Source organism: Cololabis saira, chromosome 19 (assembly GCF_033807715.1).
Source record: "Cololabis saira isolate AMF1-May2022 chromosome 19, fColSai1.1, whole genome shotgun sequence".
NCBI classification, from domain to species: Eukaryota; Metazoa; Chordata; class Actinopteri; order Beloniformes; family Belonidae; genus Cololabis; species Cololabis saira.
The window spans coordinates 21064436-21091087 of record NC_084605.1 but is presented as its reverse complement, the minus strand read 5'-3'; the positions used below and the strand labels follow the sequence as shown (position 1 = coordinate 21091087).

Here is a 26652-nt window from a genome sequence, read left to right as displayed (position 1 = left end):
AAAATAGATATGCCATACTGGCCCAGTTGTCACCTGGATTAATGAGGTCTGCATCAGTTGTTGGGGGACCAGAGCGCACACACTCTCTCTCTCTTATATATATACTGTATATATATTATCCATCATGATCAAACACAAAGTTCAGACCAACATGACACTACAAGTCATCTCGTGTGACCTCCCTCAGAGCCAATCAGAGACTGAACTCTCCAAAAGAGGCTGTGAGAGGTTGTTCGATATATTTCCCGTGATATTAATCAGGATTCACCCCCGTTTAGGTTTGAGAGAACCAAGTTTCTCTATTTCATGCTCATGTCTTGAAGAAAATCAAACAAATAATCTAATGAAACTGGCCTGGACATACAGTAAATGATGGCAGCCTCAACTAAATATTTAGTATTTCTGTAACTCTCAATGAGACTTCTACAACTGTATTTTTGTCTGATCGTTGTAAACAAACTGCTCCAGCTGTCTCAGGTTTGAAGGGTTTCTTCTCCAGACTGCATTTTCCACGGATGTTCAATAGGATTTTAATCAGGACACTTCAGACGAGTCCAATGTTTTGTTCTTAACCATTCTAGGGTGCTTTTAGTTGTGTGTTTTGAGTCCTTTTCCGGTAGGAGGACCAATGACCTTCAACTGAGACCTAACTCTGACACTGGGCAGCAGATTTGGCTCCAGAGAACCTTGATAGTCTTTAGATTTCATTGGACCCGCACAAATTTAAGACACCCTGTACCAGACGCAGCGAAGCCGCTCCAGAACATAACAGAGCCTCCTCCATGTTTTACAGTAGCCGCAGTCTTCTTTTCTTTGAAGGCTTCATTTATGCGTCTGTGAACACAGAGTTGATGTGACTTGTCAAAAAACTCCAGTTTTGTCTCATCTGTCAAGTGGACATCGTCCCAGAAGCAGACAGTCCAGTCTGGCTTTTGTTTTAATCAGTGGCGCTCTCCCTGGTTGTCTTAAGTCCATTTAACGCAAACAGTGATGGATGGTGTTATCAGTCACTGATTTATCTTGACCTTGGAGTTCACCTTGAATCTCTATGGATGTTGTTCTGCTTTCTCCATCCGTCTCCTCAGTTTTGTCCTCAATATCCCTCTTGTGTCCACATCCGTGGAGGTTTCCCACAGTCATGTGGACGTTAAACTTCTGAATAAAATGTTATCTGTCGTCACAGAGGCATCAGTGTGCTTGGAGATGGTCTTCTAGCTCAGGGGTTCTCAGTCCTGGTCCTTGGGTACCTCTGCTTTGCATGTTTTAGATGCTACCGTCCTTCAGCACACCGTGGTACAAGTAGCTGTGTCATCAGCAGAGATGTGCAGGCCTTGATGGCTGTTCCGGCTTATACCTTTAACATGCTTGTCTGGAGTTTTGTTTCCGATCTCTTAAGACAAGTGATGACTTGTAAATCTTTAAATAGTCCGACTAACTGAAGATTGGAGTCACTTGTGATGTTAATTACAAGACAGACTTTAGCTGAATGTGTCACTATGAAATGATTGTAAATCTTTTCAAGGGGTACCAAGTTGGATAGGATAGTTAGTTGCTTTTTAAAAATAATTCTGTTGAAGCACATTTGAAAAGCAATGTCTGATTTTCATTTGTCAATTTCCTGCATATTATGATTGAATGAACTGTCAGCTCCTTTAAATCAAGGCTAAGAACATTACTGTTTACTGAAGCGTACTGTTAAATTAAATATTTACCTGCTGTACTCCACTGCCCTTACTTTTTAACAACTTGTGCTTTTTAGCTTTTTATGATTTTACCTCTTTTCTTATCATTTTATTTCATTTTATCTGTTATTTACTGTTGAATTGTGTCTTGCTGCTTTTCATATTGATGTGAATCACTTTGAATCACCTTGTGTTGAATTGTGCTATACAAATAAACTTGCCTTGCCTTGGCAATTAATTGTTAATTTGACCAGTTTCCAGTTAATTTGGCCACTATAGTGTTGTTGTTTTTTTCTTAGTATATATCTAAGTAAATATAATATATATGGGATCATTATTAGGTTGTATAGTCAAGGCCGCCTTAATGCACGGGCTTACCTGGGCTGAAGCCCAGGGGCCCGCCAACTTCAGGGGCCTATCATTTTGGGGTCTGTTATATGTTAATATATATGTTGTTATATATAGCCTATGTTATATGTTTCTTTACAGTCTATGGTTAAACCTGAACATGGAACTTTATTTGCATCACAGACCTTACTATGCAGGTTTAGTTCAACATTATTTCTGTGTCCAGTCCAGCTGTCAGTTCAAAGTCAGCAGCAGTCTGTATTTTACAGTTCTGATAAAAAGTGGAAGTGATCCCAAAAATACAGCTTTACAATGCGTTAATTATATTATATGTAGTAGTAGTAGTAGTAGTAGTAATATGTAAACTTTCACACATCTTGGTTTGCTGTGTGTGGTTGTTATAAAAAGTGTATTTTGTGTTTATACTCAAGTGGGCTCAGTGATACGTTAATCAAAATATGATTTTTTTTTATAATAAGACTATGTAAGTCGAGGGGCTGGGGGGCCTACAAAACCTGTTAGCCCCAGGGCCTATCATTAGGTTAAGGCGGCTCTGTGTATAGTACTCTTAAATTCTCCTTTGTCACCTGGTAATGGATACCATTATATGAAGTTGTTATTACTACGGTCTTATTACATCACGCTTGACAAAAGGAAACGTGCAGGGAAACGGAGGAAAACGGAGGAAAACGTGGCTCGCATGAAAGCCCTGCAGGAAGAGAGGAAGTGTTGCAACATCAGCTGCTGCCACGTCTCCGCAGCTGCAGCGGCTGGCCGGTCCGGGAGCGGCGGGATGGGCCGCGGCTGGGGAGTGCGAGGGGGGGACGGGCGGGGGAGGCACTGAGGAAGCACGGGGGAGCGGAAGCAGAGAGGAAACACGTAGATCCACGGCGCACCGCGCCCCCCTCCCCTCCCCGACCAGGGCCTGTGCGCAGCTCCGGTAGGAGCCACCGCTGCGTCCTGGAGGAGGAGGATCAGCGCGCCTGCCGGAGTTTCCTATTGTCCACGCGCAACCGCGGGGGACTCGTTTCCGTGCGTTTCCTCGGGTTCATAGCGGAATAGAGAGGTGGTAGACACCCATGCTCAGCTCAGGGAACATGGAGGAATTCGTAACCGAAGAGGAAGAGCCGTGGTACGACCAGCAGGACCTGGAGCAGGGTAAGAGCGGAGCCCCGTCTTCGCGGCGCGCATCCTCCCTCCGTCAGCTGCTGGCACCGGCCGCTCAGCTGGAACAAAGGCGCTCTGTCGCCGCACACACGTCCTTCGCTGCTTTCTGCACTGCATTTCTACTATCATCACCTAAAAAACCCTAAAGGAGTTTCCACGGAGCAGGTTCTTTGATAAAAATGCATTGGAAGCATCCAGAGCATGGCCTTCACATCACTGAAACTTCGATTACAGATGATTTCTGATAGCTAATATACATTTGATCTTTGGGAATGGGATTTTAAATAATTCACAGGTCTTCCAAGGTTTCAAGTGATGTATGGATTCACTTATAGCCTACTGTATTTATTGGTGATGGTAATCACTATTTTGGGGTATTTTTGGTTGAAATATATCATAAATAGCCTCCTTTTCAGCCCCCTTTTATGAAAAGATAGTTCTAAGGCAACTGCAAGAGTGCTTAAATGTATCTTATTTTTAAAAACTCACATTATATATTACTTCTGCATTTAACTATTAATAATAAAAGCATTACTTATCTATAGGTTTGGCAGACAATTGATGGAAAATATTGGCTAATAAGGGTTCCTTTCATCGTTGAATTGCCTTCCCTCTTCATACGTTTATTTTCTTGGTCATTTTTGTGTCAAATACACAATAGTTGAAGTAAAAAGCTTAATTTAAAATTGCAGGGAACAAAATCTAGATGTGTCATTGTGGTTCATGTACGTCTCAACAACAGACAGAATTGTATTTTACCTAATAAAAAATAGCTTTGTATGTTCTCATAGACCAGATAAATTAAGGATTTGGCTCACGGGCCTCGAGTTTGACATGTGTGGACTATATTTAACAAGAACCTTTGGTAAAACTATTGATTTGGGAAAATACAGCATCAATGCTTTTCTGAAAAACATGCCCTCAATGGCTGCCTGGTACTTAGAAGCCTCAGCATCAAGCTCCGTCTTTCTTGGCATAAGCAGTACAGAGAGGCATCCACAATGTGTTTAACGATATGTGACGCCACAGTTGTTATTTTAAAGGAGACTTCTGGCGTTTGAACAAACCTACAGGTCTATTTTTAGAAGGTAAAAGGTGTAAACGTTCATTAGGGACCAAAATGACATGAGTTGCAGCAGTTTTGGAAGTTAGAACAGTACATTTCGTGATGATATGTGATTAGGTGACGGTGTGGTTAGGTTCTGCACAAACAAACTGAGGCATTTTGAACTCTGTAAGTGTACAAAAGGTGTATATAAAGGGCTGTTTGTGCAGGGATCCGCATCCAGTTGCTGCCAGCTTTTCATAAGTCCGTGCAAGTCGACAACCGATGTCACACAGACTATTGTCCATTGATGCAAAAGGAATAGCGTTCATATCTCTGCATCCTTGGAACTGGATCAATATTTATATTTTTATGACAAGATGGACAAGTATAGAAGCAGAGACCATGAAATATAATTTTGGTACGCACACATTTTTTTATTGTCATTCAAAACTGCTTCTATCCACTATGATAAGCTTTTATATTGGCATGTGTGTGAAAACATAAAGATTTACCATTCTGTTTATCCTTTTTTTGCATTTCATTTGCCGGGTAGCAGTGTTTTTGTGTTACAGATTCATCTACTAGGGACTTTAATCCACTAATCTAGAACATATAATAATAATAAGTATATGGAAACGAACAGATTGTCACACTTGAGAAGTTAAAGCCATTTAAATGGTTTAAACTGACAAATCAATAACTGTGTCTCAAGAGTACAGATTCTGATCGATTTACTTTTTGTTGAAGGACAACAAATGTTCAACTTTGTCTATTTTAACCCAATTAAAAGTAAGGGAATTAACCTTCTCTGCATTTTTAAATGGATAAGTGACTCTGTCACTTAGTTTAACATGATGAAGTTAATCTGACAATGTCCCAGACCTTTAAAAAGCTTCTTTATTTATCATAATGCTGACAGAAAATGTTAATTGAGTTATCCCAGCGTGCATTAAGCAGTTTCCCTGTAGAGGAGGACAGTTTTTATGTTAATCATGTTTTGCTGTGGGCATGAGGATGAAGTCACAGCTTAAGGAGTCTTTGCTCTGGTTTAATAGCTCCTGTAGGCAGTTTTACATTTGATAGTTGTGACTCGTGAGTCATCATATTCTCTGCACCGCTTCACTTCCTGCCCCCCCTCCTCTCTTAATCACCTATCTTCCTCTCCAGCCACGAAATTATAATGATGCATTTCCCTCATCCGGGCTGAAATGCAGCTGATGCTGTGATTTCACTCGACTGGAAAGCACACACACACACCATGTACTTTCCATCATGATGTCATGGATTTTCAAACCCTCCGAGCTTCATGTTCCCCCCATGAACACTATAGATGTTTATTGGTCTTTAATATAAAAGAAGAGTCAAAGACCAAAGATAAAGCTGAAATAGAGCTGCAGTGATAGGAAGGGCTGAAATAGAGATGGAAGCTGAGCCGACTGGTGTCAGAAAAAGCGAGCTGTGTCTTCATGTGGGCGTCCATGCAGGGAGCTGCGCCTGTGATGGAGCAGAGAGGATGTCAGCGCTGGCGGAGCAGCACTCGGCTCCAGAGTGCTGGCTGTCTGATCACCTTTGTTGGGTGGCATTCCTAGACCCATCGAGCGCCTCGGAGAGGGACGCCGGTGTACTCGTATAACCTTGTTTTCGTGCAGGTGTCACTCAGAGGCCAGTTTTATTGGGGAGCAGCCTGATCAGAGACAGCTGCCTTTTGTTTTAGCACAGAAAGCAGTCTTAGAGCTGGAAGGATAACATGGTCAACGTGCAGGAGGAGACAGTTGTACATCTACAAAGAGAATGGTAGAACATCATTTACATACACATCATTGTAAAAAACTGTGGGGTTTCTATCCATCCATCCATCCATCCATCCATCCATCCATCCATCCATCCATCCATCCATCCATCCATCCATCCATCCATCCATCCATCCATCCATCCATCCATCCATCCAGGGTCATTTTTAAATGACCCTCCCCATCAGCATCCATCACACATCCCTTTGTTGGACTTCCAGTGTCTATTGTTTAGGATGAGTTACCAGCAGAAAAAACAACAATATAAAATACATTAACTTACAACAATATAAAATACATTAACTGCATTAACCCAAAAGAAAACAAAAGGAAACGCTGCCTGGGGGGTGGGCATTTTGAGCTGGATTGATGTTGAATGTGTCTGATGAGAGCCCCCCATCCCCCCATCCACACACCCTCCATCCCCCCATCTCCCCATCTCCCCATCTCCCCATCTCCCCATCTCCTGCACTCGTCTCAAATCTTCAGTATCAAAGGGTTTTTAAAGAGCAAAAGTCCCAGAAGGAATCACAAACAGTCTTTATTGCTACATTGGGACCAGCACACTGTGCATTCTGGGACTTTGTATTTCAGAACAGCTTTCTGCTCCGGCGTTAAATAATTCATTTCTGGCCACTGCATGTTTGTCGAGCCCTTTCTGTGAAGTGTCTGCAACACGGAGAAAGAGGAACAGGAGAAGTCTTGTTTTCCACATTCCAGTGACTCTCATGGGTGATATGCACCAATCAAAATACTCCAGCTGTGGACGGCGTGTGCACTGCAGATATACATCTGTCTGCAAAACCAAAGTCTTAGGGCCAGTCCCAATACACCCCCTAGCCCTACTTTTCAGCCCTACCCCTAAATTTTGCGCGTTCCCGTGAGGGTAGTGGTGTCCCAATTCCTCTTTACATGTAGGGCTAGTGGGCATAACGAGGGCTAGTGTGTATGAATCTAGCCCTTCACAACTAGGGATTTCAAATGCTGACTCGCTGACCGAGGGCTAGAGAAATTTCCCAGAAAGCTTTACGTCATCATTTGCAGACTGAATCAAACAAAAAATCATGGCGGACATTTCAAATTTTTTGTGAATAAAATCAATATTTTGAGTTAGTTTCTGCATAAAAATGTGTTTTGATTGAATTTCTAGCGAGAAATATATACTTTACTTTCATAATATTCACTGAGTGAATGTACATAATCACTCGCTTGCTCGTTTTTTCAGATCTCGCCAGAATAAAGGCTGATTTATGGTTCCGCGTTAAACAAACGCAGAGCCTACGGCATAGGTTACTCAGCGACGCGCCGTACGGTGAAGTGGTAGTGGGTGAGGGCTAGTTGTAGAAAGTAGGGGGTGTATTGGGATTGGCCCTTAAAGTTATTCTATGCAACTTCCTAGAGCTAGCAAGAATTTTGAAAATGGCCCCTTTAAGCCCCAAGGAATTCAACGCTTTTAAAGACAATGCTTTTTTATGCTGCTGACGTTTTTTATCATCTGTCTGATGCATAAACGTGGTTACAGCTGATTCCAGCTGGTGTCCTCTTCATCGATGGTACGGTTAGGCTGGTGTTGCAGTGGGATTGATTTGGTCTTGTGCAGGGCCACGTCGGGCCTCTTCACAGGACAGACATCTGCATGTGGCCGAACTAGTTTCCTTGTGAAGGGAGTTGAATTGATTGGCTCCCTCTCTGCCACTGGGCATTCTTTTCTTCCCTTCTCGCCTCGTTCTCCTCCTCCTCCTCCTCCTCCTCTGTTATTTTCTTGTCGCTGAGGCTGTGTTTGTGATTACTTTTCTTCACAGGCAGCCAGAAAGAATTCGCAAGACAGCAATTTTGTTGTTTTACTCGAGGATATTTGGACTTCTTCTACTGAGACAACTAAATCTACAATCATTTTTTTAGACTAGCATTTCACTGATGATGATATTCATCTGTAAAATTACTTTATTACAACGTTAAACTTAATGGTTAATATCCTCATCCTTCACTTTAGGATGTCTCCAGGGCTTACTGACAACTTAACAGCTAAAAAACAAACAGCCATCAATTTACATGAATGAAGTGTTACCATAGTAACCAATTCACACTCGTGTCAGCTTCAGTATAAAGGGAGAGATGATGCAACAAACTGAGCAGAGTGCACAGGACTAATAGAAACGATGTTTCATACAGTGCTCACTCTTCTGCTCTGCCCCGTCTCTGTACATGCGCCCTCAGTGTTTTTTATCTTGGTAGCCATTATGAATTTCCTTTTCACTGTATCCAAAGGAGAATGGGTGAGAGTTGTGAGAGCCTGAGGAAAACAGGGAGCTGTGTGAACCCTCCACTTAGAGAGGCTAAGAGCTGGCAGACCAGCAGCAGCAGCAGTCTGTGGTAGACAAGGCTCAACATTTAGCAGTGCAGAGCGTTAACGTGCAAATAAATGATTTGTTGTCATTATTGCAGCTGAACCGTGTGGCAACAATCATTTTTAGCCACTGTTGATGTAATAATGTTGATTAAAGTGGCTTTGTCTGGTTGAAATATTACGCCTATGTATATCTTGCAACAGAGAGAAAAACGCAGATACCTCGACCTCTCACCTGTTTACTCCCATAGGACTTTTCAGCAGACTCTCGCGACTCGGAATATGATTATAGTTAAATATGGTCACCAAGATTGAGGGTCTGCTGGAGTCAATCACGACTCTTCTATGGGGGTAAACCCTGGACGGATCGTACATCCGTCCACTGCAAGGCCACTTTCTTCCATTTAAGGACAAAATACTTGTGTTTTCATAAACAACCAACCCCATGTGCAGTTTGTAAACAGCAATCAACCTAACGTGCATCTTTTTGAAGTGTGAGAGGAAACCGGACTACACAGAAACACAGAAAGACTCCTGTTGGGATTCAAACCAGGAACCTTCTAGTTGTGAAGCTACAGTGCCGACCAATTAACTATCATGCTGCTTGAATGAACACATCAAAACCAGAACAAAGCTTGAATCCCAGTTTCAGACCCATTTAGGTCTTTAGGAGTGCCATGCCATAAGTCTGGTTCACTTAGCCGGTCCGAATGCTCTGTCACCAGAAATGTGAGAATGTGAGAAGGCTGTTTTAGGCCTAAAAAAGATAAGAAAAAAAAAAAACACAATGTCAGGAGTGTTGCCATATATGAAACCGCGCATGCTTGGAATAAGGTGGAATCAGCAGGGAGGATACGGTACATCTTGACCCTGGATTTAGTTTTCTCAGCAGTCCTCTAACCAGTGTCATGGTCACATTTAAAAATAAACAAGAGCGTGACTCAGAAACTGAGCTTATGGGTTATATGCCTATATGGTTTTCAGTGGGCGGCGTTTTTCAATGCCGCCCACTGAGGTGTTTATCAGATGAGGTGGAACTTATCACCTGGTGAGCAACGAAAAGAGATTCATAACATGCATTAGAAGTTATGGCCTTGTGATAAAGGCATGGTGCAAGAACCTAAATAGTGGGTAAATCTGATAAATATATATATATATATATATATATATATATATATATATATATATATGTATATATATATATATATATATATATATATATATATATATATATATATATATATATATATATATTTTAATGTGGAATGATTGGTTGATAAAATGGGAAAAAATCAGGCGATAAAAATATATTTAAAAAAAAGAGTTGCTCAAATAATCCACTGAACAGTTTTTAGCCAGAAATTCTCCAAGTCGTGTCAACTTTCTGATTGTGTTCTCTCTAGTAATTAGATTTTAATAGTTTTACAAACCCCTGTGAGACTATACAAAGACGTATAAAGTTCTGTCTCTTAAGAAAAACTTGACGGTTTGTAATCATCACACTTTGTAAGTGAGAAAGTTATTTATCTCCATGTGCAATGGCTCGTGCTCCTCGTGAAAGTTGTTAATGCATCTGTTTGTTGTATTTCTAATCACTGGTTCTGGCAGTGAGGTGTCTTGGGGGGATTCCTCGGCCAACCCGTAATTGAGGAAGGATTCATTCAGCGGTACCTGAGCCGGCCCAGCAGAAGGTCATTAAAGCTGGGCATACATTGTGCGATATTTTAAATCGTATGAGACTGCCCCATCTCACACTGCACGACTAGATCGCGGAGTTCAAAAGTTCACAGCCCACGATTTATGTTCTCACACTGTACGAGCCGATGCTCGGATGCGACCCGTCTGCTCACACTATACGATCATAATCCTCCCGTCGGACCTCTGTGTACTGGGACTCGAGGCCGGTTTTGGGGCAGGGGTGAGTTGTGCCCGCACCCAAACTTGCATCCTGCCCACCCGACCAAAGGTTATGGGGATCCTTTATTTTTTCATAATTTAATTTTTTTATATATATATTAAAAAAATCCCAAAATATCTGTACTGTTTCTGATTGCGCATCATTTTTAGACAAAGAACGCATACAGCAAAAGTTGTGTCTCGGCGGAGGGACCAACATCCCAGCAAAATGAGAAGAGAAAAAAGAGTTGTTCCGAACAGCAGACAGCGCACACACTAAAGGCTGATTTATGGTTCCGCGTTACACCAACGCAGAGCCTACGGCGTAGGGTACGTGGTGACCCGCACCGTACGTGGAAATGCGGTCTTTTTTTTGCTATTAAAACATGATTTGTAATGTGAATTTGCAACACTTAAACTACAAATAATAGTTTTTTGACGTGACATCAGAGATTGCGCATGCTCTCTGCGAAAGGATGAGGCAAATCGGGTCGCAGCACTGCTTCAACTGTGCGATTCCTTCACGAGGAGCGACCAGGATTTCAAACACGCTTGATTTTCTTGCGACCTCACGATTTGTGATCGGGAGCTCGTCTTGAGCTGTTAATCTGTTAATCTCTTGTCGTTACCCCATGTACACTGCACGAGGCACGAGCAACGATTGGGTCAAAATCGGGCCCGATCAAAAAAAGTCGCACGACTGGAAAATCGGCTCAAAACGAGCCGATAATCGCACAGTGTATGCCCGGTTTAAGCGTGTAGATTCTTCCATGTGGAGCTGTTGACACCATCACGGTTATCTTGTTGCTCATTAGTTTAAGGAGGTGAAGACGGCTGAATGGCAGGTGAAGGAGGAACATGGCATTAGAACATGCAATGTTTAAACTTAAGCCAGAGCAGGAAGTCCCAGGAAGTGCAGTTAACTAAGCAGAACTACTACTCAGGTTTGTTGATGGCATTCTCTGGGTTTCCTGCCACATTTCATCAATCAAACAAGAAAATAAAAGGTTCATTTAAAGTCCTGACCGGGACTTCTAAACAAGCAGAAGTTCAGGTTTTGTCAGCAACATGCTGCTATTTTTATATTCTTCTAAAAGTGGGCTCAAAAATAGTACGGGGCTGCCATGAATGGCCAGTTTGTTCTTGCCTCTGGTTGGGACCTTGTTTATGGTGTCATTATAACTACTATAACTACATAAAACTACTGCAGGACCTGTTTTGGAATTAGCATGTGGACAAATGTTAACAGGAGCCACCAACACATGGTGAATCCAATTGTTAGAAAAAAGGTTAATATGAATGTGTATTTAGTACGAACAGTGATCTACTATATAACACAAAGAACTGCCACCGACCTGCTGTCAGCTAGGGCTGGGCGATATATCGAGATTTTAATATATATCGATATATTTTCAAACGCGATATGGTACGAGACAATATCGTTTATATCGATTTTTAAATTTATTTTTTTTAATTTTTTTTTATGATTTCGATATTGCTTATTTTGTGACAAATTGACTTGAATGTTTTATTTGAGATTTGCACAAATGTTTTGTTATTTGCACAACTGTCAACCAGTCTGCCTGTTACTGTCTACATTGTATTAATTGCACAGTGTATTTTAATTTAATTGTTATGCAGGAAAGGGATATTTGTTTTATTTTATTCAAGAAGCATTTTTATTCTATTTATGCAGACAGTTTATTTTTATTTCATTTGTTTTATACATTTTGATATTGTGCAGACCTCTGTTAATAAAGGTACCTGTGTGACATTTGGCACGAGGCTTTGTATTAAAACTGACAGTTTTTTTAAGGGTTTGCCTCAGAAAAAAATGAAGCTAACAGAGATGCTATGCTATAATGCTTTGGGGGAAACCCCAATTATGGCACAGAAAAAATATCGATATATATTGAGTATCGCCATTCAGCTAGAAAATATCGAGATATGACTTTTGCTCCATATCGCCCAGCCCTACTGTCAACCAATGTAAAATATTAACAAATATTTCATTATTTACTAATATCCCAACTCTCTTCTACTGTATTTGAATACACATTTTCTGATACAGCTATTCTGATTTTCATTTTTTCTTATGTTGTTAACAGACATTGCTAGCGACTGTTAAGATTACACATTAATCAGCAATCACTGGCTTTTCAAATGCAATGGTGCCTAATCAAAATATCTCTGGCATGGTCTGTGTTCTTTGATTTTGGCTGTACATAAATTAGATCGGTTCATTATTGGAGCTTACAGCCAGGCTGCAGCTGCTGTTCATGGCAGATGGTGATGTAGGGGAAAAAACTGAGAGTTCTGGTGACAATCTTTAGTGGAATTTAGACATGGTTTATCCATAACTTCACTAGATTTAAGGATAATTATGTTTTGAAAGAAAATTGCAGGGAGATACTTGCTAAGTTTAAAGCAGTGAGAAGTTGTTGGTGAGTCTGCAGTTCACCCCGATGGCAGCCCATCTACTAGTGACAATGGCATTACGCTGTAGCAGACCAATATGACCTTGAAAGGGATCATGGATTGTATAAACAGGACTGGATAAAGCCACTGCAATGTCAACAATGGTTTCTGAAGAGTGGATTTTAAGTTGTTTTTTTGGATCTATAGGTGTTTAACTTGGTTATTAGAAAAAGGGGCAGATGGAATACATCTGGAATACAACCAAAACAACATCTGGAATGAGGACTACCAGAGCCAGAGCTGGACCCTTTCAGGCAAACTCAGAGCTTGGAGCTGCGGTCTGTTTGTACTACTGCACAACAACAAGCCTTTAAAAAAAAAATAAAGGTGAAAACAGTTCATTCACAGCTCAATTCACATGTCAAGTTCACCAAAAACGCTAAAGACTAAGTCAAATAAGTGATGACAGTTAAAGGTTTGATGCAATAAACTGGAATGTGGCTGTCAATCGAAACCACACCTGTAATTATTAAAACATTCGTGGCCCTATGTAATTTTACCCCAAAAAGTACGTAAACATTTGCCTCCCGTAGAGAAATCATGGCTGAGAAACCTAGCTATGGATACCAAAACTGCTTTTACTTCTGCTGTATCACTGGACATTTTGACATGGACACCAGTGGGAATGGTCTTTGGGAAAAAGTGCAGTTTTCTCACTGGAGACAGTTTAGCAAGCTGGGTGTGGCTATTTGAAAGAAAATGGATTGATAGATTTTGTCACATTATACTAAGATGTCTTACTCAAAAAAATTCATTCAAATGGAAAAGTTGATCAACAACACCCTCATCTGGAACCAGCTAAGAGAGGTTCCTGCAAACCTCCGTTACCATGAATATAAGCAGGTGTAGAAATGGACCCATGGATGCACGGTATACACCTCAGTCCTGTTTGACATCCCTCATTCTCATTCATCCACAGTGATAGTGATTGAACACCAAATCAACACATATGTAAAATGTCCTGATGAAAGTTGTACTGTTAAGCATTTTTTTTTTGGTCTACCTGAGCTTGTGGATGGGTGCAAAAGGTTTTTATTCCTTCCTAATAAGGAACTTCCAGCATGAGCTTCATGTTGACCTGGCATTGCTCCCAGTGATCACTGTTCATTATTAAAGCTGAAGCCATGACTGTATAAGGGTTTACCTCATTGGCTGTTCACTTTACTCCCTCTCTTTCTGAGAGGCCGCGAGCCACATCGTGCTGACGCTCTGTAATGTAGACCACCAGTGCTGCTGAGTCAGACCACAGTAAGAACAGAAGATGATGACAACAAATCATATCACTTTCAAGGTGCATTATCAGTGTGAAAGCCCAAATGAAAAGTGTGGTGCAATTGCTGCCAAATGAGCACTTTTATGTTAGACTTCAAATTTAAATTTGTCTGTATGTCAACTGTGGAGGTAAGTGAAAACCTTCAGCATCTCAATAGTCCTAATCTTACAGTAATGGAGAGGTGTCCCGTCAAATCATTTTGGCATCATTGTCTGGCAGAAGAGACACAGGAGGACATGCTGCAGAGGAGCTTGCTGACCTTCCTTTGTAATTGAATTGCCACTGTGCAGACTGAGGCAGCGCGACCCATTTGATCATGCCAAACCCAATTATAACCTTGCTTAAAATAGACCACTGTGCTCTATTAATTGTAACAGTGTTAATATAAATTATACACAATGTCCTTTTCTTTGAGATTAACTCATTTCTATTCTAAATCCATCCCTCTCTATTTCTCATTCCTTGACATTCACCCATTCATCATTTCCTTCCTCCTCTTGGCTCTCTTATTTTTTCCAGTGCTCTGCTTTTCCTGTTTGAATTTCACTTGCTCTTTTAACATTTCCTTCTGTTTCTCACCATTGCCTAGATCTCCACTTGGCAGCGGAGCTGGGGAAGACGCTGTTGGAGAGGAACAAAGAGCTGGAGGACTCTCTGCAGCAGATGTACATCACTAATGAGGAGCAGGTGCAAGAGATTGAGGTATAAAACTCATACACCTGCAAAATATGTTAATCCCCCCCAAAAAATTATCTGATTCTAATGAGAGTTTAGAGAGCAACTTCCACCCAGAGATGACAATCATGAAATATACCTCATAGTGCCAGAGAGGCTACTAAATGGCCCCTAAGCAGAGATTGTTTTGTCATTAGCAGAAAATTCCAGGATTCAAATTGTTCTTGTGTCCTGTGTGTACTGATGTTTGTTATTTAGTACCTGTCCAAGCAGCTGGAGGTTCTTCGGGACATGAATGAGCAGCACGCCAAAGTGTATGAGCAGCTGGATGGAACGGCCAGAGAGTTGGAACACACAAACCACACTCTGGTGACGGACAGCAAAACCTCGCAGCAGAAGATCGAGAGGTACGAGGGATCAGCGGTTCTCTTCTTTCACTCTCTTTACCATTTTTCATTGCGCTATACAGCTTTGTCCTATCTTTCGCTTGTGCACCAGGCTAACAGGAACCATTGAGACTTTGCAGAACCAGGTGGAGTCGCTGTCAGAACAGGTGGATCAGCTTCGTTCAATGGAGCAGCTCCGAGTCAAGCGGGAGAAGAGGGAGCGACGCAAGACCATTCACTCATTCCCATGCCTGAGGGAGCTCTGCACAGCACCCAGGTTCGTATTATTGCTTCCATTGGTATGAACGACTGTAATGCAACTTAACACATTTTCCCAGAATGAAACCAATTTAATATGTATCCCCATTCTTGTCAGGTATGAAGATGAGTTTGTTGTAGGGAGGGCCGAGAGCTTTACAGTAGAACCCAAGTGTCAGCCGTTCGAAGAAGAGAACCAGCATCTGAGGGAGGCGGTGTCGGCTCTGCGATCAGCTGTCCGGACCGAGAGGGGACGAAGGGAAGGAGTGGAGAAGGAGTGTAACCTCCTGGTTGCAGAGTTCTCCCGACTGCAGACACGAGTGCAGGTAGAATGCAAAAGGGTTTGAGGAAGAGACATTTTGGTTCATGTGCTGTAACAATACAGTGGCAAGTAAAAGTATTGGAACTATCCATCAGATGTGATCAAATCTTCATCAAAGTTACAATAATAGGCAATCACAATGTGCTTAAGATTATAACACACATAGTTTCCCTTGATGACACACCCATTTAAAAGTAAGAGAACCTTTGGAGGTAATAGACAGTCAAACTAATTTGGCTGCAATGAGTTCAGAAAAGTGCTTTCAGTAGCTGTGGGTCAGACCATCTCAACACTGGACAACTTGGAGGTAGTCTCTCTTATTTTCGGGGTTATGGTCACCGAGATGGTTGAGAAACTCCAGGGTGGCAAGGGGCCGGGGGTGGATGAGCTCCGCCCTGAGCTCCTTAAAACTTTGGATGTTGTGGAGCTGTCTGGTTGACACCCCTGTGTAACACCATGTGGACATTAGGGACAGTGCCCCAGGACTTGCAGACCAGGTGGGTGGTTCCCCTCTTTAGGAAGGGGAAAGAAGGGTGTGCTCCAATTACAGGAGTGGGGTTTTCGTCCTCGCCTTGGAATGGTGGACCAGCTCTACACCCTCTGCAGGGTCCTGGAGGGGGCAGGGGATTTTGCCCAACCAATCCACATGTGTTTTGTGGACCTGGAGAAGGCATTCAACTATGTCTCTCTGAGACTCCTGTGGGGGGTTCTCCAGGAGTATGGGGTACCGAAATCCCTTATACAGGCTCTCTGGTCCCTCTACATCTGGTGTCAGGGCTTTGTCCGCATTGTAGGCTGTAAGTCCCGTGGGAGTTGGACTCCACCAAGGCTGCCCTTTATCACCAATTCTGTTCATTATTTTCATGGACAGAATTTCTAAACTGAAAGAACATGATTGTGAGTACAAGCAACAGAAATGAGCTTCCTCCGCTGGGTGTCTGGGCCCTCCCTTAGAGATAGATTGAGAAGCTCGGCCATCTGGGAGAGGCTCAGAGTAGAGCAGCTACACTCCGCATTGAGAGGAGACAGATGAGGTCAGGCATTTGGTGAGAATAGCTTCTGGTTGCCTCCCTGGTGAGTTCTCCCAGGTATGTCCCACTGGGAGGTGACCCCGGGATGACCCATGACACGTTGAAGGGACTATGTCCCTCAACTGGCCTGGTATCATCTTGGGATCCCAGCCAGGGAGAGGGATGTCTGGGCTTTCCCTGCTTAGGCTACTGCCCCTGTGACCCGACCTCAGATGAAGCAGAAGAAGATGGATGGACGGATGGATCAAGCAAAGTTTCTAATTTTTCATATTAATAAATATTGTAGTTCTGAGAACTCTAAATAACAAACCTTTGGCCACTTAGGCTTGAGCATTCCCTCCTTTTCTCCTTACAGGATGCTGAGAGCTGCCAGGTGAGGGTCCGGGAGTTGGAGGTGGAGCTGCAGGAGCTCCAGCAGCTACGGCGTGCTCGGGCTTTCCTGCTGAGCAGTGAGGACGACGGCGTGGCCCTCACCCAGACTGTTCTCCGCATCACCCCAGAAACTGACACATTCCTGGAAGTGGGTGAGGGGGAGACAGGAGGCGGTGTAAGGGAGGAGACCGAAGGTGGAGGAGGCAGAGGAGGGGAGGCTTTACCTGAGTCCAGCCCTGTGAGGAAGAGCTGCAGTGACACGGCACTCAACGCCATCGTGGCCCGGGATGCATCCGGCCGGAGGAGGGGCAGCTATGCTCTCCATGCCAATAGCGTGAGGAAGAGGGGGATGTCCATCCTCAGGGAGGTTGACGAGCAGTACCACGCCTTGCTTGAGAAGTACGAGGAGTTGTTGGGAAAGTGCAGGCGTCACGAGGAGAACCTGTGTCACACCGGGGTTCAGACTTCGCGACCTGTCTCCAGAGATCCATCCATGAAAGACTGTGCCATGGGGCCCACCCCGGTGCCTCCACCTACACCCACTCAATCCCCCTCTACCCCTGAAGCCATTGAGAGCATCAGCAAGCAGGTTGAGGCGGTGGATAAACGGCTGGGCCAGAACACCCCAGAGTACAAGGCCCTTTTTAAGGAGATCTTCTCTCGCATCCAGAAGACCAAGATGGACATCAAAGCTACCAAAGCTGCCAAAGGAAGCAAACCTGGCAAATCTGGAAAATCCAGTAAACGCTAAATGTACACTTACCGACTCTGTAAAAGCTGAGTGTGTGGCTATTTAAATCTTAGATGCTTGAGTTCGTGAGCAGAGGCCGGTATGAAGATTATTATGGGGGGTGCTACTTTCAAAACTGATTAATTCAAGTACAGATCAAGTAAACTGAGGTCAGATCCGACTGCACGCTTTTCAACCATCAAGCAAAAGAAACTGAAACAGATTTGCATGCAATCAGTTTTTAACCTTGTCAGAATCCAGTCATATACAGTATATATACAAACCTATACAACATGAATTACTTTGTTCAGAACGGGTTCGCATTCACCTCCAACTTATTCTTCGATGCAGTGTTCAAACTTGATATAAACTTGCTTGACTGCCTTACTTACCTTACATATTACACTCACAATAGCACAGCTGTTCCAGTATGTGTCCTTTAAAGCCATTCTATGTAGCAATCCCACCTCTGACCACATGGGGGCATATAGAGTTCAAGTTTTGACAAACGGGAGACTGACAAAACTCTGCTAATGAGTGGGGATGTCAAGTACATCTTGTAATACCACTATGTTCCACTAGAGATGCACTTTGTTGTGTCTTACCCCAGGGACTGACATGTAAACATACTGCCACCATGTGGTCAGAAGTGGTACTGCGGTATAGTCTCTTTAAACCTCACAAGTCCACTAAAAGTTAAAGGTTCATTAAAAATTTTGTAATAATTTTCTTTCAGAGATGTAGAATTTTAAATGTTAAATCAATACAAGATACAGTTCTTGAGTTTATAGTAAAGGACTTTACTAACACTGTATTTTCTATGCTAAAGCTTCAAGTACTACTTATATCGCTAATCATATTAACGCTGAAATAAATTAAAGGAAGCATTTTTGCCTAGATGAGACGCATTGGTGAATTTAGTTGGCACCCATTTGATCCACAAAACAGCTGTTATGCAGATGTGGGCCACATTTGGGCCAAACATTAACACCCTGCTGCCACAGTCGTGCTGCCTTGTTGGTGGGTGTTTCTGACGTGCCTTCATGCCAATTAAACAGCCAGTCGAATTTCTTTCTGCTCAGCACACAAGTAGGCTCCTTCCTGTGAAACAGTCCCGCCTCCTCGTGCGATATTGTTGACTTGTAGCTGCGTTCTCATAATTCGATTAGTGTTGAGACATAATTCCCTTCAGTAACATCTGATGTCATTCTGAGATAACTTGCAAAAACACAGTGAACGTTTCCAACACGTGTCTATGTGCAGGGAGTTACACTCTATTACTGTACACCTAACTACTGCTAATGAACCCTCGGTTTTCTTTTGGAAAATGTAAGAGTCTAGTGGAAAGAAAAAATCCAAACCCCTCATATTCTTTAGTGGACCAGTTCACACGAGCTCGAAGCCTGCAGAGATTAAAATAACCAGTTTAATTTCTGTCCTTAATACTGGCTTTTGAGCTTTTCTTTTTTTCAGTCAATACTCCTTTTACCCTTTCATAAAATCCCCAGTTGTTATCACAATTAAATGAGTTAATGTATAGTAAAAAAAACAAGGTGATAACTTAAAAAACAAGGAATAAAGAACACGCTAAAACAGGTGATTCTGCTCATTTAATTTCATCTGCAGCTGTCATTTCAGTTTCTTTTCATTGTCAGTCAGTCTGTGTGTAGTCTGGCCAAAAAAAATTAAAAAAAGAAGGAATTAGAACTGTCATCACCTTAATTTAACCATTAACATAACCTCCTGCAGACACAGTACTGCTGTAATGTGTCTGGTGCAGTGGGAAGTTTTTAATCCTTACAATACATCATGTGGCCAGAGAAATGACTAAACTTGGGTTAGCAGCAACCCCCCTTGGGTTACAGAGAACTCAACGTTTTCAGACTAAATGGCAAAAGAAGCCTCTGATGAGTCCAAGTTTACCCTAATCTCGCTTGATATCATCGGGGTAAGAATAAGGGAACTTGAAAAGTCCCACCCGTCATGCCTGCTTCCTACTGTGCAAGGGTGGGGTAGTGGTGTATGTTTCCTCAAATGCCTCACGTGTGTTTTGAGAGATCAAAGTCTACACAATATAAATCTGCCTATGTAGCGCTATATTTTAAGCTTGCAACTAATATGTTGATAGGAAGAAAAACTGTCATTCTCCCTCCCTTAGACAGGCCATGCCTGAGTTTAAATTCACCCAGAGTCAGTAATGGCACCAAACTGAACCCAAATGAAATCATGTTGGGTAGGATTAAAATGTCCATGTGAAATCCCTCCGTGTTTGGCAGGACGCTGTCAAGAGCTAGATTAATCTTTCTCTCTACTAACCAACTGCTGACTGCAGCTTCTTATGATATCCAAAAGCTCTAGGGGTATTTAAATAACATTATTAATTTATTTAATCCCCCTTTATTTACGGTGTGCAGACGGTTTTGAAAATCAGTTGAAATTGGAATGGGTAAGAAAATGTTTGGAAATCGAATTAGTGAAGAAACTTATTTTATATGTTTTGAGATAGTAGTACTATTTCCTTCTGCTGTTTCCACAACTACGACTCTCCTTAAAGCCACTCTATGTAGTAATACCACTCAAGATCACATGTGTTTATAAAGATCCTCTGGCGATTACAATACTGTGCTAATAAGGTTGGATGGTCCAGCATTTCTTGTAATATAACTTTGACCATCAGAGGTGTGCTTAGTTGTGTCTTATGACAGGGGAAAGATGAATGTTTCCCCCATGTAGACAGATTTGGTATCGGTACACAGAGGAGCTTAAAGGGCCGAATAACCTTTCATATGGACGTGAGATACGCAGAACATCAGATCTATAGCTAAAATGAGTCTTGGATATATCGAAATAATGATCCCAGTAAATACTATAAAGCTGCTGTCATGGAGACCAGCAGCAAAGGACAATCTCTTGTGATAGTTGTTTTCACAATTTCTGGGCATTATACAGTTAACTTTCCTCATACTGAAAACAGTGTAAACAGTATGAAAGCAGTGTAAAAGCATGTGGAGATGTTAAGAAGGTAGTTTTGTTTCTAGAAACGAACAGAAATATAAAAGACACTTTCTTCTCGTTGGTGGGATCGTAAAAAACAAAACACTGAATGAAGACAGCATGATTGCTTTTGAAGAATTCTTGAAAGCTCTTAAATAATTTATCAGCCTTTTTTAGTGCAAATGTTGAGACGGCTTTTCCTTAATTACAACTTGACAGACACACTGTGTAGTCACTCTGTAACTAGCATAAGGCTTCAAACCAGGGCTTTGTCTAACACCTAGCAGTCTTACCAAACTATAAAGCTAACCTGCAACAAATTGCACCTTTTTCAAACTCTACAATACCTATGCCTTTTTCTGGGTAACCTCCTATATGTAAAGCTTTTTTTAAAACAATGATTGTTATTACAGCTAGTATTTTATACCCTACTCCTCACTAACATTCAACACATAACCCTGCTTGAGAGTTTTTACATGTCACATGGGGGATCTACTTATATCTAAAGCTTAAGCACACAGGGAAAAAAAAGCTGAATTTAGAGTTGAGGCGTGTTAATTATACTGGACAAGTTTGGTGTACTGCAAAAAGTGCAAAGTGAGAAATACATGCTAGCATAATGACAATTTTAAATCGTTAAAAGGCTCTTAGGGTTTCTGTGCTATAACATTTTACCTTTTGGACTTGAAAAAGTCTTGTCATTTGGATATTTAGAATAGCTAATAAAAAAAAAATTGTACCTGTGAATTTATTTATCTGTAGATTTTTCTTTTTTTTTTAAACCTTTTCAGTGCCTATATGTGAATATTAATGACATATTATCACAATAAGTCTATTTTATTTATATTTCCTTTATGTCCCAGTTTACATATGTGCATTTTAAGTTCATACAATATTGTGATTGGTCTGATCTGTTTTTAGTTTACATCATAACTGAACTAAGACACATGCATTACCCTGTTAATAAAGCATTTATATAATGGATTTTTGAGCCATTGTGTTTATTGTTTGTGTATACATAATCATATCGAGTTGTAAACAGCTTTAAAAGTTAGAAATGTGTGATAGCGAGGGGGCATTTGGTTTGGTTAGATTACAGCCCCAGGCACACAGCCTGTTTGTTCTGGGCCTGTAACACATATATTCTGCCCCTATGCTGTGATAATGGCATTAAGGTGGACTGGTGTAACACCTGTACTGCGGTGGTTAAACAGCTGTTTCACGGTTGCTTGGGAGGTGGTAACAGAGACTCTGTTACCCCTTTTTGACCAAACTGGTTCCAGAGCTGGCCTTTTGGAAAGGTGCCAGGATGGCCATTAAAAGATCAGTCCATCACAGGTGATAGATGGCTTATCAGGCCATTTTCCAGCAACGTTCAGATGAACACTGACCCAAGAGACAAGATAAGGTAAAGATGCTACTTAATTCATGAAAACCACTGGATTTGTAACCACAGTGGTCGGAGGGGCAAAGGTCAGCTGGATTGGCTGTATAATGAAGAACACAGTTGCTAAACTGGGTCTTGTTCTCCCACCTGGTGAAACTTCACCCTGCAGCCAAGGCAGTTCACTAAACGTCATGAACGACCTGGAAAATAGACTACGACAATTTTGTTTGTCCACATTTACCCTTGTCTGGTATTTTGGTACTTCTGTCACGTCTACCAATGTAGTTACAGTATGTGAGCTAGTATCACTGCAATGAATGAGTGACATGGAACAAAACGATATGCAATTGTCCATGAGATGACTGGGACCGAAGCTCGTAATTCCTCCAACTAACAACAAAATGATCTCACAGTTTAAAATAAAGCTGTTTTATGGGCTTTCAAATACATCTAGAAAGCCCATATTATCTGTAACGTACTGTGTATCTCCACATCCACTTCTATGAACCGCGTGGGACAGAAAGCACTCAGACCGCGTGGCCTAATGGATAAGGCGTCTGACTTCGGATCAGAAGATTGAGGGTTCGAGTCCCTTCGTGGTCGTCTTTTGCTACATCGGATTTCAAGTGATTGTTTTAGCACACAACACATCCCAAGTAATTAAGAGCATGTAGGTAACCTGGTCGGTCCGTGTATGGTCCGTGTACTTCGCGGCCATCCGTTTTTTGTTTTGAAATGACAAAATAAAAATAGAGAAATAATCCAAAATAATCCGTTTCCCATCTTAACCTTCCCATAATGAAGATTCAAAGTTGACTACAACGTGTTCGAAAATACGTGTTTTATTTTTCCAGATTTCACATACGTGTCGAGTAGAGACAGAAGCTCAAACAACGGATACAAACAATACACACTTACGTTTGGAAAGAGGTTATTACTAGCCTGGCGCACCTTTATGGCATACAGCAGAGTGGCGCAGCGGAAGCGTGCTGGGCCCATAACCCAGAGGTCGATGGATCGAAACCATCCTCTGCTATGTTTTTTTTTTTTTTTTTCCTTGAGATTTTATTTTCATAGTATGATTCCAACATCGACAAAGTGCTTGATCGTATGTTGATTTGATTGAAGTGTGACTATAAATTTAATTCAATAAAACGGTTAAAACAGCATTTGACATGTGAATACATGTAAATTATATGTACAAACTTATGGACGAGTCATAACAAGCAGCAAAAAATACAGTCAGTCAAAATCCATTCTTCTGCTTTGTTTGATGGTTGACTGGATTTTCTTCTGTTTCAGTCGCTCTTTGTTCCTCTTCTCTAACCTGCACAACACATTTCAAACAACAAATCAACACATGATGTGACGCACACGCTTTGTGGTGTATTCAAATTCAAAAAGACTTTATTAAACACCAGAGGGAAATTAATTGTTGTGTTGTGCTGGTAATAAATACCTTGCTTCCCTTAGAGCTATGTCTTCTGCTGTAGGTTCATGGGGCTTCTCATTGGCCTCAGCTATAATGGCAGAGATCTTCTGTATGCAGTCAGAGAGGTTTCTTTGTTGACTCCTGCTCATCTCTGAGGTCACCAGCAGCTCTCCAGCCTTATTGATGCGGTTTTTGTTCTGTGACAATTATTCAATTGAGAAAACAAAAAAAAGAAGACCCGGGTTAAAAAGTCAAGCATTATCTCCTCTTATTGCATTTGAACACCCACCTTTTCAAGTATTTTTTCTCGAACACCCTCTGGGATCCAATCTGCGGTGTGAACATGGAATCTGACTTCGGCTTTTGTGCTGACTGTGAATTGGAGAGATTGAAGATACAATTCATGCACTCATGTATAACATACCAAAACCATGCCTACGTATGCACAAATATACCTTTATTGACATTCTGACCACCGGGACCACTGCTTCTGCTGTAGGATACCGTGAGACGATCTACCACCAAAGAAATTATATACAGTATATCAGAATCAGAAGAATCAAAATCAGGTTTATTGGCCAAGTTTGAACATCCCAGACAGGGAATTTGACAGATTGGGGGAAGAAACTATCTCTGTGTCTGGAGGTTTTGGCGCAGGGGTGCAGATCCGATGTCAGGATTGGGGGGGACACCAACGTGATTTTAATTTTTAATTTTTTGCCAATATGCAACTCATACCATGCCATAAATTGGTAAAGGCTCGCCAAAAAATATTGCACAGGGAATCATTTATTGTGCTTACCTTTCTTGTTTATTTGTCCTAAACAGCCAACAGTGTGTGTCACTGCTTACTTAACTCTTAAATTCGTAAATCATAATTTTAAGGGTTTTGGGCATGTAGTGTCTACTCATCTCAAATTCTTCTCACCATCTTCCTTTTATCCTATGGGACTACTTTATGCACGATCAATTGATATATGGATGAAATATGGAGCCCTAAACAAGTTGTTTAAACTAACTGATCATGTTTTAACACAGTTATGGTCGTAAACATTTCTAAAAAAAAAAAAAAAAGGGCCCATTGCTAAGAGCACAATAAACACAGAACGTTGTCAAAAAGTAATTGTCGAGCCCGTCAAATATTTTAAAAATATTAATTCAGACTAAAAAAAAAAATGTATGGAGTAGCAATACTTTCATTCTGTACACCTCAAAACGCACCGTGGATGTATTATTTTTTTAGAAATATATTTTTAATAAATATTTTACATATTCAACCTTTAAGTCTGAAAATACATTTGTTCAATTTTGAATAATTTAGGGTATTTTTATTGGGGGGGACAATTCATGTTTTTCAGAAATTGGGGGGGACATGTCCCCCCCCGTCCCCCCCCGGGATCTGCACCCATGTTTTGGCGTACAGTATATTTATATAACATTAAACTGCCAAACAGTACTTTCTGATTCACCTTTAACTGTTTACTTACCTATTGGAATATGGACTTGTGTGCCCTGTAGAATAAAAATAAAAGTAAAAAAATCAACAGACATCAGACATCCAGTCTTATTTTATCAAGGACTGCAGACTTTATAAAATAAAAACAGTGAGGTTGCTTTCACTGACCTGAGTGGAGTCTGTACTTCGGGTCCCATAACAAGCAAACGAAGAGGTGGTATTGTTAAGTGCACCAGTCCTGAGGGTGACATGTTGTGGAAGCGTGTGGTTTATTCCCACGCTGCAAACTAAATAAGAACATCGGGCAAGGCGTGCCGCCATCTTGGAATGACGTTGTCGGTGAGTGAAGTGACGTTTGGTGTTTTGTTGCTTCGTTCACTGGTTTTCAGCAAAACCTTAGCGACGGTCTTTTTTCTGAGTACTAATTATTTTCTGGCAATAGTAACACGTTTTCGTGTTTTTTTTTTTACTTAAATTTAAGGACAACTTAAAAATAGAGTGAAAATAGAAAACACAGGTTCCACCGAGATTTGAACTCGGATCGCTGGATTCAGAGTCCAGAGTGCTAACCATTACACCATGGAACCGCATGTCTCCCACAGCAGTAGACAGCTTTATAAATTAAAAATAAGCCACGATTACGACCCTCAAACGTTATGATTTAACTTCATAATAACAGGTTGGATAACTCAGAGGAGAAAAAACACAAACTTCACAAAAAAGAAGAAAGAAAATGCAGTTCCCTTGTCTCAAGCCTTTGACAGATTACACCGTTGATTCTGTTCTCACAGGGAGTATCAGTGCCTGGAATGGGAACACATGTACATGATGCAGGGAATCGGAGCGTTGAATGACCAGAGCCAAATAACCTGGGACATTCAACATCTCCCTCTGGCATCTCCCCTTACACTAACACCCATCTACCGCGGTTGAATTGGTTTGATATTGGATATTGGATAGGCTATTCGACATTCAAATTCAACACCCATAAAACTTGTGATACATACCACTGATTTTGGTCATATTGCTTGTGATGTGTTCATGGTCATCTAGACTATATATCACAAGAGAGTAATTATTATAAAATCATATTATGGGCTGATTTAATGTGGTTTAATGAATTCAACACCCATAAAACTTGTGATACATAACACCGATTGTTTTCAAACCACTTGTGATGTGTTCATGGTCATCCTAAACCTCATTAAATCAGCCCATAATATGATTTTATAATAATTACTCTCTTGTGATATATAGTCTAGATGACCATGAAACATCGCAAGCAATATGACCAAAATCAGTGGTATGTATCACAAGTTTTATGGGTGTTGAATTCATTAAACCACATTAAATCAGCCCATATGATTTTTAAATCAGCCCATATATATGATTTTTTAATAATTACTGTTTTGTGATATATGGTCTGGATGACCATGAACACATCACAAGTGGTCTGAGCAAAATCAGTGGTATGTATCACAGGTTTTATGGGTGTTGAATTTGAATGTCGAATATCCAATATCCAATATCAAACCAATTCAACCGCGGTCACCCATCTTATCTTCCTAAATCTTTTTAAA

The 26652-nt window shown here is 41.3% G+C and overlaps 2 protein-coding genes and 3 non-coding genes across 5 annotated transcripts; 3 read left to right on the top strand and 2 right to left on the bottom strand.

Moving 5' to 3' along the window:
* Positions 1-2885: 2885 nt before the first annotated feature.
* LOC133418924 (cerebellar degeneration-related protein 2-like) lies at positions 2886-19372 on the top strand. The gene is made up of 6 exons (XM_061707833.1): positions 2886-3188; positions 14619-14731; positions 14963-15111; positions 15203-15367; positions 15467-15674; positions 17057-19372. Exons 1-6 carry the CDS (start codon positions 3110-3112, stop codon positions 17822-17824), a joined length of 1482 nt encoding a protein of 493 aa, XP_061563817.1. The 5' UTR covers positions 2886-3109; the 3' UTR covers positions 17825-19372.
* A 3342-nt stretch (positions 19373-22714) lies between these two features.
* On the top strand, positions 22715-22787 carry trnar-ucg (transfer RNA arginine (anticodon UCG)). Its single transcript has one exon. It is a non-coding gene; the product is annotated as a tRNA-Arg (tRNA).
* A 241-nt stretch (positions 22788-23028) lies between these two features.
* On the bottom strand, positions 23029-25399 carry mrpl58 (mitochondrial ribosomal protein L58). The gene is made up of 6 exons (XM_061708299.1): positions 25241-25399; positions 25104-25128; positions 24072-24131; positions 23906-23988; positions 23644-23813; positions 23029-23511 (listed from the first exon to the last, which is right to left on the bottom strand). The coding sequence occupies exons 1-6, from the start codon at positions 25391-25393 to the stop codon at positions 23427-23429; spliced, it is 576 nt and encodes a 191-aa protein (XP_061564283.1). The 5' UTR covers positions 25394-25399; the 3' UTR covers positions 23029-23426.
* Positions 23149-23220, top strand: trnam-cau (transfer RNA methionine (anticodon CAU)). The gene has a single exon. It is a non-coding gene; the product is annotated as a tRNA-Met (tRNA).
* A 188-nt stretch (positions 25400-25587) lies between the features above and the next one.
* On the bottom strand, positions 25588-25659 carry trnaq-cug (transfer RNA glutamine (anticodon CUG)). Its single transcript has one exon. It is a non-coding gene; the product is annotated as a tRNA-Gln (tRNA).
* Between the last annotated feature and the right edge of the window lie 993 nt (positions 25660-26652).

Excerpts from the sequence above, each read along its gene's own strand:
- mrpl58 (XM_061708299.1), bottom strand. The coding sequence starts at position 25,393 with ATGGCGGCACGCCTTGCCCGATGTTCTTATTTAGTTTGCAGCGTGGGA. Across the intron at positions 23,989-24,071 it reads TGGTCAGAATGTCAATAAAG|TCAGCACAAAAGCCGAAGTC; the intron begins GTATATTTGTGC and ends TCCAATTCACAG. Across the intron at positions 23,814-23,905 it reads GAGAAAAAATACTTGAAAAG|AACAAAAACCGCATCAATAA; the intron begins GTGGGTGTTCAA and ends TAATTGTCACAG.
- LOC133418924 (XM_061707833.1), top strand. The coding sequence starts at position 3,110 with ATGCTCAGCTCAGGGAACATGGAGGAATTCGTAACCGAAGAGGAAGAG. Across the intron at positions 15,368-15,466 it reads GAGCTCTGCACAGCACCCAG|GTATGAAGATGAGTTTGTTG; the intron begins GTTCGTATTATT and ends CATTCTTGTCAG. Across the intron at positions 15,675-17,056 it reads GACTGCAGACACGAGTGCAG|GATGCTGAGAGCTGCCAGGT; the intron begins GTAGAATGCAAA and ends TTCTCCTTACAG.